This window comes from Ceratotherium simum, chromosome 6 (assembly GCF_057802395.1).
Source record: "Ceratotherium simum simum isolate JZ-2026a chromosome 6, ASM5780239v1, whole genome shotgun sequence".
Taxonomy (NCBI): domain Eukaryota; kingdom Metazoa; phylum Chordata; class Mammalia; order Perissodactyla; family Rhinocerotidae; genus Ceratotherium; species Ceratotherium simum.
Genome location: NC_141905.1, coordinates 34,672,727 through 34,694,679, shown reverse-complemented (window position 1 = coordinate 34,694,679; position 21,953 = coordinate 34,672,727). Strand labels below are relative to the sequence as shown.

At 34.1% G+C, this 21,953-nt stretch overlaps 1 protein-coding gene across 1 annotated transcript in view; it reads right to left on the bottom strand.

The window, feature by feature from the left end:
• LOC147916836 (catenin alpha-3) overlaps positions 1-21,953 on the bottom strand; it is a 218,166-nt gene that overhangs the window by 132,733 nt on the left and 63,480 nt on the right. The window contains exon 3 of the mRNA XM_087432144.1: positions 6,063-6,244. Coding sequence (XP_087288270.1) covers positions 6,063-6,244 — 182 coding nt within the window. The remainder of the gene's footprint in view (positions 1-6,062; positions 6,245-21,953) is intronic.

The following is a 21,953-nucleotide window of genomic DNA, read 5'->3' as shown; positions in this document are numbered from 1 at the left end:
GGTCGGGGAAGTCTTTACACTGGACAGCCAAGAAAGGCTTCTATGATGGGACATTCCAGCCAGGACTAGAAGGAACAGCCATGTCAACTCATGCAAGTTTATCCTTGTATCTGTTTTTGTTTCTCTCTTTCTTCCCTATTTTTCAGTGTTTGTGTTCTACCCGTTCATCTCATTTTTGGCTATAGCTGTTTATTCCTCTTTTATAATTTCGTTCTATCTCTCCCCATTTCTTCTTTCCCTTCAAACTAAGATATATTTAAGCATTCAAAAACCTGAAAATCTTGTCTTGATTGTTTGCCTCCTCCTTTAATAATACTTTGAGTATCTTTATTTTCTCATCTACTATTCTCTCACCCACCTCTTTTTTTGTTTGTTTTTTGTGAGGAGGATCACCCTGAGTAACATGTCACCAATCCTCCTCTTTTTGCTGAGGAAGACTGGCCCTGGGCTAACATCTGTGCCCATCTTCCTCTGCTTTATATGGGGCGCCACCACAGCATGGCTTGACAAGCGGTGCCTCGGTGTGCGCCCGGGATACAAATCTCGTGCCGCCGCAGCAGAGCACGTGCACTTAACCGCTATGCCACAGGGCCGGGCCCTCACCCACCTCTTTTAATAAGTCTTTTTTTTCTCTTTCACCATTTAACGAAACTACTCAAACAAAAGCAACTATACAGAATTGCCAAAACTGTGCTCTCTTTTCAGTCTTCATTTAATTAAGATCTCTTCAAGTAAAACCATTAATCGATCGCTCACTGAAACTCCCTTAACTATGGTCCAGAATCCTTCTATGCAAGCTACAAATTTTCTTATCATTGCTTGAGGCCTCTGTCTAATGGAATGCTATTTCCTCTGCCCACTTCCTAAAAGCTTTTGTTTCTCATAGCTTTGTCCTTAATTGTTTTTCCTTCTAGTTCTAGATTCCGCCTATAAATATATATACACTCTAATTATTTATACTACTCCCTGGTGAGAAAGGTTAAGAGCCTTCTCATTGCCCCACTTATCAAGCTGATATTAAAACTTAGCTCTTAGTTAAGGTTTCTTTCCATGATGTCTTGTTTTCCATATAAATGTATGGACACTTTAAACCCTATTTAAACTCTAATTCAACTTTCTGCTGGAAATTTTTCCTTCATGTGTGTTTCCTATATAGGTAACTTATTTATTAATCCTTGCTTTCAGAATCAACCTATAGAATAAGCATGGGTAATTGAATTATTGAGAAGAGTGTAAGTGTTACCTATCTTAACAATGTTCAGAGAAACATAGTGGAGAGGAGTTGCGTCATAAATGAGATATAGAACAGGGGGCCATAAGAGGCAGAAGAAAGGGTAAGAGTGGGAATTTCTTTTTTTTTATTTTTGTGAGGAAGATCAGCCCTGAGCTAACATCTGATGCCAATCCTCCTCTTTTTTCTGAGGAAGATTGGCCCTGAGATAACATCTGTGCCCATCTTCCTCTACTTTATATGGGATGCTGCCACAGCATGGCTCGACATGTGTGTGCCCGGGATCTGAACCGGCGAACCAAGAGTGGGAATTTTTTCATGATACATAGTGGGAAGTTGAGATATAACTAATATACATATAACAAGAAGTAGATTATGGATAAAATAATATTATCAAACACTGTAAATATAAATAATAAAAATATATAAATTCATCAAACTAAGAAAAGGAGGAAAGAAAAGAAGATGAACAGTCATATAAGTGACCTAAATCCTCATTTGTAGGAAAAGTCAATAAATTCTATCTTCGAGAAGAAAGTATATTGTTTAGAGATATGGAGATAATCACAAGAAATGAAATCAGACCAAGGTAAAAGTACCTGTCTCTCCTCTGTGGAGGTAAGGATTGCTTTTCATAAATTATTACTATTCAATTGGTTTTACCTTGCTACCTCTCTCTCTATATATACATATCTACATATGTATGTAGAATATAGTATGTTTTATTTATAATATGTAGAATATATTAGTATTTTTCATATATGAGGAAAACATGTGTGTATGTGTGTGTGTGAAGTGTTGCTTGATCAAATTTCCTAGGTACCTGGTTAACACCTTTTGATATATGAATTTAAGTTTAGTCTTATATATGAAAAATATTCTTGATTTATACTTTAAAATAATAGCTGTTTTATTATTTCTTCGGTTATTCTTCAAACGGTCCAAGTATTCGTATGTCAGACATTCTTTGCCTCTCCTCCATTTCAAGCTCTTTCTCTCTGACTCTTTTCTCCTTTCTCTATCTCACAGTCATTACCTTGGTTAATCTTCTGCTTGTCTTCATGCCTCTTACAGAATTTTTATTTGAATCTTATATTTTCCTTTGGACACTTTATAATTTATTTGTCATTTTTGAGATTTTTTTATCCTTTAATTTTTCACTAAATTTTATCATTACATTCTTAATCTCCATTTTTGTTCTTGTTTTTCATTTCTCTTCTTAGTTTTTGATTTTCTGAGTCCAGATCTTAAAAATAGTTATCTCCAACTCTTTATATTTTGAAATTTATTTCAGTTTGGAATATTGTGTTCCAGTTAGATTTTTCCGTTTTGTATTTGTTTTCAAATGGAAGGGTTTCATCAGCTGAATTGTTTTGATTCTCACTTTTTTCCCCCAGCTTTATAGAGGTTTAATTGACAAATAGAATTGCAATATATCTGAAGAGTAAAATGTGAAGATTTGATGTACGTGTACATTGTGAAATGATTACCACAATCAAGTTAACACATCTGTCACTTCATATAGTTACTCGGTTTTTTTCTTTGTTTTGGTATGAAAGCTTAAGATTTACTCTCTTAGCAAATTTCAAGTATACAATATAGTATTAACTATAGTCACCATGCTATATATTAGATCCTCAGAACTTAGTCATCTTATAACTGAAAGTTTATACTCTTTGATTAACATCTCCCCATTTCCTCACTCCCTAGCCACCACCATTCTACTCTCTTTCCATGAGTTCAACATTTCTTTTTTTGTTGTTTTTTTTAGGTTTCACATATAAGTGATATAATCCAGTATAAGTCTTTTTCTGTCTGGTCTATTTCACTTAGTATAATGTCTTTCAGGTTCATCCATATATCACAAATGGCAGGATTTACTTCTTTTTTGTAGTTAAAAAATATTCCATTTTCTTTATGCATTTGTCTGTCGGTGGACACTAAGGTTGTTTCCATATCTTGGCTATTGTGAATAATGCTGCAATGAACATGGGAGTGCAGATATCTCCTTGAGATAGTTATTTCATTTCCTTTGCATATGTATCCAGAAGTGAACTCATTTTCTATATCTTCTTACAGTAGTTTTGCCTGCCATTGGTCTGAATCTTCCTCTTTGTAGGCAGGGTTCCTAGAGCAAGAGCATCCTCTTCCATCATTATTGTGAAGTATGCTTTCCTTAATGGATGATAACATTTTTGGTGGTGGTGGTGGGGAAGTGGAGAGGTTAACATATATTGTGATTCTCCTTCGTTTCTCTGGGTTCCTTAGTATTTCTTATTTATAGTCTTCTTTTCAATCACTGACATACCTCCAGTGTCACCTGTCCTGTATTTCCTTTTTCCTCAAAAGTGAAGATTCTCTTAACTTCCCAATTCCCGTCCCATTTAATTGTAAACTCAATCTCTACAGTTGGTGTTGTAAAATGCCACATCCCAGGCCTGTGTTCAGTTCAGTATTTTAGCACTTAGTATCCAGTGCTCTCATTTTGGTCCATCTTTCTTATGGAAAGATTTATTACCTTATTTATTACCTTTTCACACTCCTCCCACTTCTGTTGGGTGTTTTAATTCTCTCATTCCCTGATCTCCAGACTCACAGGCTCATGGCAATGACAGCTACCAGCAGTAGCTCTGCTGGAATTTGGTGTATATTTCTCTACTTAAAGGTAATTTGAAATTCACACTATTCTCTGTATCTTAATAATACTGAAAGCTGACATCATTTAAAATTTTATTTGTGCTCCTTTTTGGTCTTAACTTTCGGGAAAGGTTGCATGGAGCAATTTAAATTTAGTCAACTGTCACTATCCTAGGACTAACATAAACCAAATTATAAATTTTTAAAAATGAATATATATTTATCATAGATAATCAACAAATTATAGAAAGTTAAAAGTAATTAACCTACCCACAATCCAACTACTAAAACATAATCACTAATTAATACCATTATGGCATAGCTTTGCTTCCTATACACAGGCATATGCCTGTCTATGTTATATGTTTCTCCATTGTATGTGTGTGGAGAAAGAGAGAGAGAGGTATCTCAGAATCTTTATCTGCAGAGACTGAGCAATGGGTTAAAAATAAATTATTCTGTGTGTGAAAGGGAATGATAGGACATTTAGAAGCTATGCTATAAGGTTAGAAAAAAAATGAGAAGAGTTAAGAGGGACAAACAGAAACTGATATCTAAAAGGTATTCTTTATGAAATTGTATATATAATGTATAGATATAGATAGATACACATGTCAAAAGTTTATAAAAGTTTTTAGTTTATACATATTGCCAAATTACTATATGGTTTATACCAACATATGCTTTCACTACCATACCCTCATTGTACCAAGCCTATTTTAAAACTTTGGGCCAATTTTGCAAATTTGAAAGGAATCTTATTTTAAATGTTTTTAGGTTAAATATTTTTCACATGTTTATTGGTCATATCTTTTATGGGGAAAAATTGGTGAATTATCTGCTCATATCTCTTGTCCAATCTTGTACTAGGATATTCTGGGTTTTTTTAATTTTTTATAATGTCTGTAAGTATTCTTTATATATAAATGACATCACATTTTTTGTTTGTTTGTTTGTTTGTTTGTTTTTGTTTTTTGTGAGGAGATCAGCCCTGTGCTAACATCCGCCAATCCTCCTCTTTTTTTGCTGAGGAAGACGGCCCTGGGCTAACATCTGTGCCCATCTTCCTCCACTTTATATGGGACGCCGCCACAGCATGGCTTGCCAAGCAGTGCGTCGGTGCGCGCCCGGGATCTGAACCAGCGAAGCCCGGGCCGCCGCAGTGGAGCGTGCGCACCCAACCGCTTGCGCCACCGGGCCAGCCCCGACATCACATTTTTGTTACTTGTTGTTAGAAATGTTTATTCAATTATCTACTTATATTTCAATATTGTTTAGGACCTTTTATTGATGCACAAAATTTTTAATGTAGTTCAATTTAATAATCCTTCTTTTATGGGTTCTTCCTTTGTCTGTAATGCTTAGAAAGTTTTTCTCAACCTTAATATCAGTGAAAGACTCATGTGCATTTTTCTCATTTATTGGGATTTCAAAATTACATTATTCCATTATTCCATCTAAAAGTTATTTTCGTATGTAATGTATGGTGATATAAATGAATGATTTCCTAAGTATGCTAGGTCTGCTTCAGCATATTCTTCTGTTCTGTGGCTTTTGTAATTACATCAAGACAAAATTACTTTAATTGTTGTATTTTTGTATATTTTAGTAACATGTAGGGCAAGCACTATATATTTCACTGTTCTTTAGCTAGCTCTATAAAATTATATTTTGAAGCTATAATAAACATTTTTATTACTTCTGGAATATACACACAATATATGATTCCTTCATGTACATCATTGTCATTGTAATTTTAAACATATCTAATTGATATCTCAGTAGCAAAAGATATCAGTAATCTTGACGATATATAAATCACTTTAAAATTGTGTCACTATGGAAATCAACCATTCAGATAGCTCCAATAGAGATAATAACTCGATTTACCAATTTCTTTGTAAAAGTAACATGCTAACATGATACACAGAGAAGATTTCTGAGGAGGGTGAAGGTAAGAGTAGTTATAAAGTGGTTTCTAAAATCATTCCTCAGAAGTTTATGAGAAACTGCCATATTTATTTAGAATACACACCTAGAACTACACACCTACAATTTTCTAACTCTATATTATTTGCTTTTCATCTACTACCTGATTTTTGGCACCTGCCACTCAGAGAAACTTGAGGTTTCACTCATGCAACAAATGTTTCTAACCATTATAAATATGATACACCATTTTCCACACAATTACCTTGTAAAGTCTGTCATCTCCATCATGATCATACACATCTTCTTGGCCAGAACAATGATATCGTTGCTTGTATCATCCCATATCTCAATCTCAGCATCCAGCTTACTCTTTACTTTCTTGAAATCAGCAACTTGCTCAGCAATCTTTTCCTTTTCTGCCTCAGGCAATTGAGTCATCTTAGCCTAAAACATGTGATAATTAGATTTATAATCACTCCACTGCGTCAAAAAGCATTTTAGGAAAAAGTGGTCATTATAGGATGCTCATAAATCTTGTTCATTTAAAACCAGTGACATGTCATAGGGTTTTTTTAAGTCATATAATCAAAACCTTCCAGGTTTAACTTTTCATATGAAAAACCTATTGAATTATAATTGTTCGCTCTAGAACTACAATGTTACATTTGAGAACAATGTACAACTTAGTATCTGACATATTTAAATCTGCTTCTTAATATACATGTGGGACTTCTCAAATTCCTAATGCATTAAAATTTTAAATTAATTCAAACAATGTAATGCATCACATATGTTAGAAAAGCATATACTTTATTTAATTATACTAACAGTATGCTTCAAAAGGTAGAAGTACATAAAATTTATCTTAAAATGACACTATGTCTATGTATGTATGTATGTATGTATATACATACAAATAGACAGATCCTTACATAAACACTGAATATACTTTGGTAAACAGTAACAGTACAAATTTATAAGTCTTATGTATATAGATAAACATAAATATATAAAATCATAAGGATGTATATGTATTTTGTGCATATAAACACATTCAGGTGTGTACGTGTATACAAACTATTCTGGAGGAAGAGTACAAATGTTATGGGCAGGGTTTATTAAGACAGCCCTCCCTATTTAGCATCCTGAGTTTCGAGGTGCTATTTTACCATGCACAGTAAGCTTAATGTGCTGGCATAATATCCTTCTTTGGATATGTTATATTTTGAACAGTATACAACTTGGATCTTCCACTTGCAATTTAAAATGTGGGATGGGTAGAAAATGGTCTATACCTCTAAACTACCATATTCACTACCTTAGCACCTGGGACCTTGATTTTTTGTCAAATATAAAAGAAGCTTGAAGTAAAAATGATTTGATAATATCAAGGCCATAAGATTTTATGAGACAGTCTATGCAATCATATTGTCAAAAAAAGGAACCCATAAATATTCTAACAGTAGGATGAGTACATAAGTCTCTCCCTCTGAGAGGGAGCATTCAAAAGCATAAATCATTAGAGCATAAATCATAAATGATAAGAGAATTTACTTATTTGATTCTTCACATAGAATATGTGATACCTACAAAGCCTATGGTATTTCCAGATGCTCGTCTCTAGGACATCTATAGATGGGGAAATAAGAAATCACCTCAAAAAACTCTGCAATATTCTGGATACTAGGTTCAGAATAATGAAACCACACCTTATTGAATCAATAACAGACAGTAGTTAAAAAGCTTAACTATATGAATAGAAGGAATTACAAGAAAGATCAATGGAAAATCCAACCAAAAAGTAAAAATCAAAGAACCAGTATCAAGTATCTGTCATTTATTATCTAATTTTTATAAGCCTGTCTCAGTGTCTAAAATAACTTGGTATGTGTAAAATTTCAGGATTAATTATCCATGCTGTAGTTCTAATCTAGTAAATAAAATAAACAATGAGACTTTGTGATTTGAATTTTCCTTTAAATTTATTAGCATAACACTTAACACATATTGAATGTTCTATAAATAACAGCTATTTCTTATTCAATAAAAAATTATAAAAATATATTCAAATATCTAGCACCTAAAACTTGTTTCATTTTCTTAATTTACTTATTATATTTTATTTGAAGAATTAAATTAAGCTGCATGAGACTGGATTTTCAATTGACGAACTATACAAATAACTAACTCTTCCTTAGGACCTGAAAATAGTTTGTAGTTTCTTTCCCAGGAAATGTGCCCTATGTGATATGTTGAAAGAAAAGCAACTTTTACTGCTGCTGACATATGGCAAGGCACATAAATGAAGGCACAGCTCACTTATGTCTGAAATCAATAGTATGCAAGCACAATAAGTAAATTATAAGCTACAAACCCAGTAAACTAGCTCAAAAATAGAAATAAATTTTCTCTACTTGACTACTGGTCATTATTATTCTCTCCATTTTCATAAAAAAAGTGTTCAAACTTTCAAATAATAGTAACTGTAGATAGAGTCGATTGGGGCCTCTTTTTACAGTGTTTATCTCAGACATAATAAATCCATGACTCTGGATCTAATAAATAATTTTGAAGTGCACACTGGTATATCATGTAAAATTACTCACTATCCTCATAAAGTTAAAACTATTCAAGAGGTCATCTGGTTAAGTGTATTCCAAGTTCTCTTCCTTGGAATGCCACTGATTTCCAATAGGACCTTGAGGAAGTCACTTAACCCTCCTAAGTTTCCCCAGACACAAAATGACAATAATTGCAACTATATCCACCTGCCATGCAGGGAGCAGAGTCAGTTATTGGATAACATTGAGACTGACCCTGTTGTGGACAGGAATCTCATGGTTGCACTCGATTTCCTTAATAACATCTCAACTCACATGGTGAATTACAATCAGCAGATGTTTACTTCTGACAAGATAAGGGCCAAAAGTTGAGCAACAGTTTACGAAATTAAAAGCTCTAGAGAATGCTGACTTTCTCGCAGGAGGAATAGCAACAATAAAAAAGCACTAAATTACTAACTGACACTTTTACTGAAGGTTTTAGTGCTTCCGTGAATGATTTATTATATGCTATCAATCAATTTCAATCGCTATAAAAATTTCAAAATAGGACTTTAGAGAATACTTGATATTTAGGAATTCTGGGTGAAAATTTCTTATTGGATTATTTTTTGCAGGATAAGCAAAGAAACTGAGGTATAAAGCTTAAGACGTAGCAGGTATGTGGAATCTCTGACATTATCGCTGGCTGGCTATATGTCTCTGCTCCTGCTCAAATCTGTAGAGTAGAATTCTAATATAAATAGTTATCAAAGGCTTTTTGAATCACTGCTATCCAAGTGAGATTATATTCTATGTCAACTGATTCTGGAATCTGTTGCCAAAGACAATGAAAATAGCTCATATTTATATATGCCAGACACTCTTCTACGCAGCTTACAAATATTTAAACTTCAATCTTCATAGCAGCCCTATGAGGTAAGTATGTTATTACCCTAATTTTATGGATTATGAAACTGAGTCTTCAAAAGGTTATTTTCTCAAAATTATAGTGTCAGTAAATGGTAGAACCAGGAAGCAAACCCAGAAATTCTGGCTCTAGAGTTTTTGTTCTACCGCCATGCCAACAAACATGAGCAATATTGCCCACAGTATGCCAAAACATCCACGTTCTCCTCAATGGTCGTTCTCTACCACTTTTGAACACTATTAGTAGAAGGTCGTTCACCTTCTACTTTTGAACACAATTATTCTCCAAAGGCACATATCTTTTAGAATCTGTTTCCTCATCTGTAGACTAGAGACAATGATACTAACCTCACAGGTGAGATCAAAGGTGAATTGTTTTAGAGATCAAATGAATGAATGCATATGAATATACTTTTTAAATTCTTAGGTGCTATTAAACGCCAACTGTTACACAAACAGATTCAGTTCTTCACTCTACACAGTGATCCTCAGAATTCTATTTCTTTTTTTTTTAACAGTTTTATTTATTTATTTATATTTTTGTGAGGAAGATCAGCCGTGAGCGAACATCCATGCTAATCCTCCTCTTTTTTGCTGAGGAAGACCGGCTCTGAGCTAACATCTATTGCCAATCCTCCTCTTTTTTTTTTTTTCCCCCTAAAGCCCCAGTAGATAGTTGTATGTCATAGTTGCACATCCTTCTAGTTGCTGTATGTGGAACGCAGCCTCAGCTTGGCCGGAGAAGCGGTGCGTTGGTGCACGCCCGGGATCCGAACCCGGGCCGCCAGTAGCAGAGCGCGCACACTTAACTGCTGAGCCATGGGGCCGGCCCCCAGAATTCTATTTCTAATGTTATCCTCCTTTTTTCAACAAAACTTGTATTCTCCTATTAGCCGATTATGAATTTTCAAGTATATATATAATGTAGACTTGAATATATATATATATATATATTTATATATATAAATTATATATATAATTTACAATTTTAGCTCTAAAACAGAGGTTAGCAGAATTTTTTTGTAAAAGGCAAAATAGTAAATGATTATGCCTTGCAGGCCATACCATACTACTCTATTGCATTACTCAACTCTGTTGCTATTGTAATGCAAGAGCAGTCATAGATACTGCAAACAAATGAGTGTGGCTGTGTTCCAATAAAACTCTATATGGACACTAATATTTGAATTTCATATAACTTTCATGTGTCACAAATATTATTCTATTACATCTGTTCTGAATTTTTTCAATCATTTAAAAGTGTAAAAAACATACTTAGCTTATGGGCTATACAAAAACTGTTGGGGGGCCAGATTTGGCCTGCTGATTGTAGTTTGCCAAATTCTTTATCCTCTTGATTTTCAATTTGCTCAATAATACTGCCTGCCACCCAGTCCTGAAATCTCAATTTTAAAAAAGTCTTCCTTTTTCTTTATCTATTCCATTCTGTTAAGCATAAAGTTTGTCCATTTATCTCTAATAGATTTATTTTATCCATCTCCTTCTCTGTAGTCCTATTACTACTGTACAAGTTCAAGTCTTAATTTTCTCTTTCATTTTCAATTCTTTTGTCTTGCTATCACTTGATTCAATCTTGCCAACTTTGATAGAATGGTGTGATTCTTCAGCTAAAAAACACCTTCCATGTCTCCTTACTGAATAAAGAATATCAGTTCCTCAAATACCATCACTAAATTTATTTCATTAAAGTAGAAAATTTATATATAAAAATGTCCAAATCTTAAATATACAAGTGGAACTATTTTCACAAACTGAGTGAGTGTATGTATTTAGCACCCTCATCAAGAAAAGAAAAAAAAAATTACTAGCACCACAGAAACCTCCTTGTGTCCTATTCTAGTCACTATCTCCCAAGAACAATCACTATCTTAATTTCTAAAACTATAGATTTTCCTGTTTTGAACCTTATAAAAAAGGAATAATAGCGTATGTATGCTTGTATCTAGCTTTTTATGCTCAACATTTATATATTTGAAATACATCTATACTATTGCATGAAGTTAGTCTGCTTATTTTAAATGCTCTTTACAGATGACATTCCACTGTGCAAATATACACCACTTATTTATCTGTTTTTCTATTAATGATCTTTTGGGAAGCAGTCCATTTGGAGCTATTATAAATATTAAATATTCTTATACTTTTGGTGCACTTATCAGTACATTTTTCTTGACTGGAATTACTAGGGCACAGGGACCACCATAACCTTTGCCCCTACCAGCTTTTCAATGTCATTTCATCTTCCTTTCATGCACTGTACCCTCAAGCTAAACTAAGCTATTTGCTGTTGCAGGTAAATATCTTGAGATATTGCCCATTAATTATTTTGCTCTTTATTCCTTTCCCCATCTCTGTTGGTCCAAACTTAATCATATTTCCAAACCAAGTTCATATAGTACATTCCCCTTTCTCCTCCAGCTGTACGTAATTATTCTTTCAAAAATTTCAGAATATGTTATCAGTTCCTCCCTTAAGATGTTTAATTGTTCTCTCTTGTAGTCTAATTATTTGTGAACACAAATATCCCGTCTCATCAGAGGAAGGTCTTTGAGAGCAAAATCACCTTTTAGAATAATAGCAGTCAACATATATATATATATATACACACACACACATACATACTATATATATATATATATACACACACACACATACATAATTTGTTTATGTGTGTTTTTTTGGGTCTCATTCTGCTAGAATATAAGTTTCCTGAAGGTAGGGACATATACATGATAAATGTTTGTTTGTAGTTATTAACAGAAATAGTCAAGAACAAAGAAGAATAGGCTTGTGAGACCAAAATTTTATAGCATTGATCTTTCATTTTCTTCTTCACCTACATTTACACATTTTCCAAGCTTCTTCCTTGTATTAATTTCTCTTATGCATTTTTCCTGTCCACTTTCAAACTCAGGTCCTCACTATTTCTCTAACACCATATTAATGGCACAGCTGATCTTCTCATCTTCTTTATATCTACTTTTTAATTTCATTATGCTCATTAGTACTACTTAAAATATTGATATGCTTACATTATTTCTTTACTTAAACTTTCAATGATTTTTATTACCTCTTAAAAAAGATAAAAAGAAAAGAAAAAAGTGGTATAATGGAAAAAATGCAAAAATTGTTGTCATACAGACCTCCATTCAAACTCCAACTCTGCCAAGTACTAGCTTTATAGCAAGTCACTTAACCATCCTAACCCCCAAATCATCATATGTTAAATGATGATAAACTTATTAGGGGTTTTCTGACAATTAGAGTTATTTCTATAAACAATGATACCTAGAATATATTAAGTATTTTGTAAATGGTACTTATGATTAATGTATATAAATGCCTTAGCCCAGCCTCCAAGATTTTTCACAAGATTGTGGGGAAGGACAGTTAAAAATATGCACCTAATGACCTCACAGAGATAAGGCAGGGACCAAGTAAAATATTTTGCCTAAATATATTCCACAAGCAATAAACCATATAGAAATATAAGGTTATTATAGTTCTCTTTTTCTCAGACGCTCCATAATCCAAACTGCTTATTTTGCAGATAAGGAAACTGAGTCCCAGAGAAGAGAAAGGACTTGAAAATATTATCCAGCTGGTTAGTGGCAGAATTGGTACTTAAAACTATGTGTCACCATTAGTAGTTCTCTCTTCCCACAAAATTGTTCTACTTTACTTAGCTATAACTTTTTCATGGAAATTTAGTTTTCAAGTAAATCATATAACTCTGTTACTTTCCCTATCCACAAACCTGGACGGAACACAGAAATAGTATTTTATTAATAAGTAAGCCACAATTACTATTTTTTTATTTTATAAATATTAGGGAATTCTTAATCAATTAACATTACTCACACGGGTGGGGAGCTAGAACACGATATTTAAAATGAAATGTTTTATACACTTTTAAAATATATGCATGGTATATGTATATTGGATAAATATTTCTAAAAAGAGAATTCTTGTTCTTACCTCCAGAATTTATCAAATTTAATAGTAACATTTATGTGTGTGTATTTTTTAATAAGCCCAGAGGTATTTGTGAAATGGGTGTTTTTAATATATAAAAAATACAAATAATAGAACATTTTTCTGGAGTTTAGAAAATCTGAAGTGCTATCAGCAGAAATTCAACTTAATTAAAATTTTGAGAACAAATTCATGAAAAAAGTTTATGTATTGATATTTTAAGCATAATAAATTGTGACTTCAAACATATTCTTGAAAATTCATTAAGAAAAGTTTTCCATAATATTTTTAAATGATATTTAGGAATTAGAATTGGACTTTGCTTTAAGTGATGATACACATTTCTACATTTTAATGTATAGTCCTTTAAATCAAATTTATAAATATATTAGCTTTAAAGAGCTCTCAGTTTCCTGATCTGTCAAAAAATAACAATCTTAAAACCTCATGGGTTGCACTCACAGATCTCTGTCAGGTGTAAAACCATCTCATTTTATTATAAAACTTTATAGGCTTCAGGGGCTGGATTGAAACACAGAATTAACTATTAAATTATCAGGCTTATTTGATTATCTATCTTCTAAAGGTAATAATAATGGTAATTAACATTTGTTCATGCTTCCCACACGCCAGTCACTTTGCTAAGCACTTTTGAAAAATTATCCTATTTAAATAATAATATTCTGAGGTAGATATTATTAATATCCACCTGTCACACCACAGAAATAAGGCCTGTAGGGTACAAATGCATGTCTCCTATAAATGAAGAAGACCTCCAATGTTTTTTTTTTTTTTTCTTCTACATCATAGCTCCTTTTTTATAGTTTTTTTTGCAATATAGTTTTTAGCACTAGGGTTACTTTCAATTTTGAAAAAAAATATTCATAAATTATTTGACAACCCAGTTTGTCTCCTGGTTCTGGGAAAAAATAAAGGCTATAAAAGGCATTTGGGAAACACCTGGAGAAATCTGAATACAAACTGGGTGTTAGGCAAAATTAGGAATGATTGTTAATTTTCTTCAGTGTGATGACAATATTGAGGTTATGTAAGAGAATGTCCGTTACTTTAGGAGATTCTTGCTGAAATATTTAGGCATGAAATACTATGATGTTGCAAATGACTTTGAAGTGTTTCAAAAAAAAAAGGAAATATGGCTCTAGCAGTACATTAAAACTGCTATATCTAGGTCATGGGAATACGGGTGTACATCGTACTAGTGTTTAAAATTTTCTGTGCATTTAATTTTTTCAAAATAAAAAAATTGGAAAACAAATAATATTTTTTATGCTCTTGTTTTGTGGAGGCATCAGAGATTTTAGACTATAGGCATTAGGCCTTATAGTCTGTTCTCTTATCCTAGACTACCATTCTGTCTGCAACCTCCCTGACCAGCGATGCATCAGCCTCTCCTTGGACATACCTGAAGGTCCAATGCTGGGTTCTTGGGACTAAGACGTAAAGTCCTCCATGCAAATTTTATCAGTAAAAACCAAAACAGTGAGTGAGATTCATCACCCGCAAAAGTAATCATCACCTAGATAAGTGTGGCTGGAGACTCATAGGAAATAACTTCACTCAGGATCTTAATGTGGATCGTAATGACTGGACTTGAAATAAATGTGCCTGTAACATAAGCCTTTCTCTGAAAAGAACGGTTGTTGACTCAGAGGTAGTGATCTGCATGGAGCCTCAAAAAAGGGGCGCCAGTGGGAGGAGGCATCAAAAAGTGATGTGTGTCCCAATCGCTTTGACAGCTGTGACCCTAGCATGGCCATATATTTCTTGTCACATATTTTAGGGATAGGGTTAACATCTAGCCTTTAAAATCTCTCCTTTGGTTCCTTTCTCACCAAAACAGGTGGGTTGTTATAAGTTGTCTTCCAAAATAGACTATCTCAAAGGGAAGAACATAATTTAACAAGCTCGTATGAGTATTCGAATCTAAATCGTTCATTTTTTTTTTTAAATCTAAATGTTGCAAGGATTTAGACTAATTTAAATCCAATTGCATTGTGTTTTCTTTAGATCGTCATTCCAGATTGTTGAAATACTTTTGTCTTTTGGTGCTGTCAAGACTGACAACGTAGAAATCCTCATGTTTTGAAACTACATAGCCACATATAACAAAGCAACAATTCAGTAAGTTAATATTATAAAGGCTGTGAGAAACTCAAACAAGCTCTAGAAGCTCATTCATTTTATTCACAAGATGCCTTTAGGATGTGATTCAGAGCCTAGTAGCTTTTACTTTGCATACAGTTTAAGTAAGTTTGGTTACCTGAATTCCATGCCCTGGTTCAGAGTAAATTGGAAGTAGACAGGAACGGTGCTAGTCTGACCCCAAGGAAGGAAAAGAAAATATATCAAAGAGGAGAAAGAAAGCTCAGATAATTGGGAGCCTTTCAGTTTATGAATAAGCTTCCCCACTCATATGAGGGCCCCTCCATCCTATCGTTGTATTACAGCATAGTACACTTATGTTTGGTCATAATACTGAGAATGAGTTACCTACAACATGATCACCGAGCATTTACTGATTTTCTACCACCTAGTGGATTTACATGGCACCATTCATGCACTCAAGGAGCTTAAAATCTCCCTGTGCAGAAAATATCAAATTATATTTAGAACATTTGGTTGGGAAGTTAGAATTCATGGAATATAATTTGAAAACCAATTCCAGTAGATATTATTTTTGAATTTTAAAAATGTATATTTTGGTCGAAAATAACTCGTTCTATAAAAGAGTTCTAGGAAGTCAGTGTCTTAGTAAATATGGTTTTCATATATCATTGGTAGTGTGATGTTTAATGTTTATTTATAACTAATTAAAACATTTTTTTACAGATAAAATATTGACAGGATAAATGAACAATGTGCCACTAAAACGGGTAGAATTTGATAAAAAATTCTATGTCTCTACTATTTCTTTGCATAGTTTCTTCTTAATTATACTTTTGTAATGAATAGAATTTTATAAAATTTATACATGTATTAAATGTACAACTGAATATAAATATAATTAATAGATTTCCCTCCCAATAGTTTATGGAAATTTTAACACTTCATTCTGTCTTTCTAACAATACTTTACTTGGTAAAATAACAATCTGAGGAATATGGTATAGAATTACAAATATTTATGACATTTGCTTGTCCATATATTATGTTTATATAGATGTCTATATTATTACAATTTAATAGCATGACTAATGATCTATGTAAATAAGCTGATGATATCTGTCATGACATACACATGGCAAAAAGATGAAAAACTATTCTCATTAGATTAGTATCAGTTGAATACAGATTATGTAATCCCCAAAGAAAAGTGAGCAGTTATATTTTTGCATAATACGTAACCTAGTTACAACTTGCTAGGTATTTTAAAAAGTAAAAAAAAATTCTATCTATTTGGAAAATCCACAAATATTTTTTGTGACTACATCAGTGGGTAATTGTCCATGTTTCTGTTCCTTTGTGATTTAAAACCCACAGTTAGCTGGTTTCCATATTTTGAAATTTAAATAAAATTGAGTCAAACTCCTTATCATACACTCCTTGAGAATTCCAAATTCCCTCCCTAAGAGCTCTAGAACTTTCTGAGGGCTTGTATCCCCACAGCCACCTTTCTGCTCTGGATTTCTGCCCTCACTGATCTATTGCTTTCTCTTGAGATTAATCTTCTATGACTGTTCCCTCCTCACTCTGTTGTAGTGACCCAACATTTTTAAATTCTTTAAAAATCATTTATATACATAATTTGTGTATATGGAAAAGTTTGTGAAAATGTTTAGGGGTAACGTGGAAATTTTACAAAGTACAATGGAGATAACATAATTATAATCTATCTGGTTTTTATCTTAGGAGGTAGAAAATCGGAGAAAGCATTGCTCCCACATTGAAAACAACAACAAAAGTCAGAAAATGTAAAAGTTTTTTTTAGCTCATCAGAGGTCTCAATGAAAAACTGCATTGGGTAAGTTAAACGTTCAAGGAAAATTTTATTCAAGACTATTGAAATGGGGGTGAGAGATTGAACTCAACTCTGCTGAAACAAAAGGAGGGAGAGTTTTTAAGCACTGGCGTGTGCTAGTAGAAAAGCACTGGAGGACATTAGGGGAAGTTGGTCAACGTGATTAGGCCATCTGTGTTTGCTAATGGTGCATATTAAAGCTAGACTTTTACTTTCCAGCACAGGCTGGTAGATAGAGACACTATCTCTCTTGATTATTATATTTTGAAGGGTTGGTTCCCAGGTTCTTGAGAAAAATATTCCCGGGTTGTAAACCTGGTAAGAGGCTGGGAGAACATTTGTATCTCAAAGAGGCAGAGAAAGAATTTACAACTGCAAGTTTTCTAAAGTAATTGTTCTAAGAAAAGGGAAGTCAGCGATCTGTGGTCAGGAAGAAATCTGTCTAAAGTTTAGTTAAGCTGAGAGGAACTTTAAGGTCGTCTTGTTCAGAAGTCACAAGGCAACCAACTAACCTGAGGTCTAGGGAGAGACAGGGGCCTTCTGGAAGAAACGCTACGCAGATTCTCGCTTCTCTTGGGCAGATGCCCCTGGACATTAGTAAGGTGAATTCAGCTAAAAGGGTTGACAGATTGCTTGAGCTTGGATCATCTGATAATGCCCAGAAGTAGGCAAGTGCTCAAAACAGAACAGGGAGGACATGTTAAAAACAAACAGGAGCCACCGCCAAAAGCTTCCAATAAGAAAGGTGGGACAATTGGTCAAAAAGTAGGGTTAAAATCCCTAGAATACAATAAATATCCATGAGTCCATGGTGATAGAAACAAATAATTGAATAAATAAATAATGTGAGAGAAGGGACAGCTCTTCCTTGTAATTCTAATCAATAAATGCAGACGAAATAACGGAAATAGAAAATCACTGTTAGGCAAACACCACTGTGAAACCTGTAGCAAGATTTGGTGATGAGTATTAAAATTAGTAGATAAACATTTGAGAAGAAATAAGAGTTGAATAGTCTTAAAGCATTTCCCCCAAGATACTTATTAATTACAAAGGGAAAAAATCAGTAACTTAACAATCGAGAAAGCCTGCAACCTGCACTTTAACCAAGCGATAAAGGCCAACATCACCAGAGATGCAATCTGTTCACATCTTGTACCTTCTGATCTGACGGACTGAGGACACATGGATTCCGTGTATCCCCTCTGAAAATGCACAACCTTAAAATAATAATAGAGAAAAACATTGGACAAATCCAAATCGAGGGACATTCTATAAAATACCCGATCTGTACACTTCAAAAGTATCAAGGTCATGAAAGACAAGGAAAGTTAAGCAATTGTCATAGTCTACAGGAGACTAGGAGATGTGACAACTAAACACAATGTGGGATCCTGACTTTAATGCTAGAACAAAACAGAATGTTAGTGGAAACATTGATGAAATCTATAGTTTAGTTAGTAGTATAATATCAACATTCATTTCTTAGTTTTGACAAATAGACCTTAGTTAAGCAAGATGTCAACATTAGAAGAAACTCCGTGAAGGTATATGGGAACTCTGTACTATAATTGCAAGTTTTCTATAATTCTAAAATTAATTCAAAGTAAAAAGTTAAAACAATGAAAAATATACATCCCAATCCTCAAACATAGTTCGGCAAACACATGACAATTTATTTATTTATGTACCTTTCTTTTAAGTCCCACCTTCTTACTTTGCCCTTTTCTCTCCATTGTGTTCTCCTACAAGAAAATAGTGTATATTTTTAAGCGAAACTTTTTTTTTTTTTGTGAGGACGATCAGCCTTGAGCTAACATCCATGCTAATCCTCCTCTTTTTTTTGCTGAGGAAGACCAGCTCTGAGCTAACATCTATTGCCAATCCTCCTCCTTTTTTTTTTTTTCTTCCCCTAAAGCCCCAGTAGATAGCTGCATGTCATAGTTGCACATCCTTCTAGTTGCTGTATGTGGGACGCGGCCTCAGCATGGCCGCAGAAGCCGTGCATCGGTGTGCGCCAGGGATCCGAACCTGGGCCGCCAGTAGCGGAGCGCGCACGCTTAACCACTAAGCCACGGGGGCCGGCCCCCGAAACTTTTTTTTTTTTTGTGAGGAAGATTAGCCCTGAGCTAACATCCGATGCCAACCCTCCTCTTTTTGCTGAGGAAGGTTGGCCCTGGGCTAACATCTGTGCCCGTCTTCCTCTACTTTATGTGGGACGCTGCTACAACATGGCTTGACAAGCGGTGGGTCAGTGCGCGCTCGGGATCGGAACCTGCGAAGCCCAGGCTGCCACAGCGGAGCGCGCAGACTTAACTTCTACTCCGCTGGGCCGGCCCCTAAGCAAACTTTTTAAGTGTCTGATGTCTGTTCACCCATCAGAGCCGCATCTTCCATCACTGTGCAGCTTATTTTCCTGAAGAAAGAATCCTTTCCCTAAAAGAAAGTCTGAAACTATTAAAATATCTTTTCTCTTTGCTAGAAATCTTTTTAGTGAGGAAGTAAAGAAAAGTAAGGGCAAAAATAAACAAGAAATACTTATTCTAGGATTATACATACCTGGCAAAGCAAATATGAAAGTTTCTATACAAACTGAGAAGCTATAAAAGCTACTTTCCTTTGTATAACAGTATTATTTCTTAAAGAAACCTTTGCCACATCTTAAAGCTAGGATATGATCATTAAAAGACAAGCGAGCTGTGATTTAGGATGTTTAAATGGGTTTGCACACCACAATAAAATAAGCTGTAGTCCAGATTGTTCCTACTAAAAGGAACTCCACAAGAGTAGGCAGCTGGACAAAGCAACCTGTGCTACTCTTCCCTAGATTTACCTCCCCCTTGGGTATTTTTTTCTAATTACCACTTCCACCATATCCTTGGTTTCACTTGAGGGCCAGAGGGCCTCTAAATACTTTCTACCTAACATCTTGCTTGTGTGGACAAATAAAATTTCTCTTACCTACCACAGCCAGCTACCAGAGACTGGGTTACATATATAACAACATTAGACAAAATGTTAGAGATTAAAAATGGCGGTCAGATGCAGAGTAATATGGTCTTGGTAAAGAGGCATCTAAAACCTGGCTCATTACTCCATCCTAGTTATTGCTCACCCTCTATGTTGTGGAAATCATTTTAGTATCCATTACTGATCATCCAGGCATCTTATTGGACATTGTTGTGTCTCAAATATAACAATAGGTGACCAAGTCCCAGAGAGAAAGGATTTTTCTATTCCAGCTCCCCGAGCACCCACTACTTCTCCAATTGATTGACATTAGGCACTTTAGTGAGTCTTCAGAAGAGACCAATGTTCTTTCAAAATGTAGCCTTACAGGTTCCAAAAGTGTGCCCCATCAAAATGTTACATAAAACAATACGTAATACTAAACTATTCTCACAAGAATAGATCTTGCATTATAATGCTATTAGTTTTAGATCCTCTTGCAGTCTGCAATGCCTTGAAATTTACCAGAAACTGAATATGATTTCTAAAATTCTAGATTACCTATAAAAATGCAGGCATACTTACTAAGTAAATAAACGTAATTGGCTGTAAGGGTAGTACCTAAAGTAGATGTTTCCTAAATAAGCATTTTTCTCAATAGAATTTTTGGAACTAAGAAAAAAGATCATTCTTAGAAAAAGAACTCGTCTTGAGAGTTGAATACGTTTTATTTGCATGCACATTGCACATTTCTATTTTCTCTAAGTCTCCTTAAGCTAAAGATTAATTTAATAAATCTCCAAGTAAATTATGAACTGTTTTCTCAGAAACAGGACCCGACAATTAAAAAATAAAATGTTTGGGACACTTTACAAAATGCAAGTTTCAAAGGCATGTTTCAATGTTATGAATCTATCATCTATCTATCTACTTATACATTTATTTGTGTATTTAATTATTTAAGATGACGTGTAACAATCCAACCAAACTTTCTTGGGATCTTATAGGACAGAACACTGGGAAATTAATAAGGAATTGATCCCCAGAGGCCAAGGCTTTCTGAACTCTCCTGACAAGATAAGAATCACCAAGTAATCTCATCAAGTTAGAATCATCTTCCAGCAGAAAGTGATAAAGTCTTCCCTGTGCCGCTCATGAGAATTTACAAAGTGAGGCAATTTGCGAAAAATCAACATAGAAGAACTTACAAAAGAATCCCTTCAAACTAGTTCCTCTTTCCAAGTCTGAGCCTTACAAAAGAACATATACCAAAGAAAAAAAAAAGGCTTAAAAAGATTGGTTAAACAAGAATGAAATGAGATATTCATTTCAAAACCTTAAGGTTGTATTTTTACTCAGTATTATTAACAAAATGATCATGATAGTGAGAAATAAATTATTGGAGAAAACAAATGAGGAAGGAGCAGATGGATAAAGTGAGAGGAAGAGGAAACGTGGCATGATGGGGAGAGCACTGAGGAGGATCTCTCACTAACTTGCTGGCCTACTTTAGGCAAGTTGTTTCAGTCTCAACATGAGTTTTCCATGTAGCAAACTGAGAACTGGTGTCTGCTGGTATAATCTGACCAGCTGTCATCCAATCACTTGGACCACAGCAATTCTCAAAGGACAGTTCAAGTGCACCTGGAATAGAGTAGAGCTTGTCTCCGCGATGGGTTAATAGTGTAGTATTTTGAATAATTTGTTTCCTTGTCTATAGCATAACATTATTGTTTTCATTTTGTTTAATTTTTTTTTAT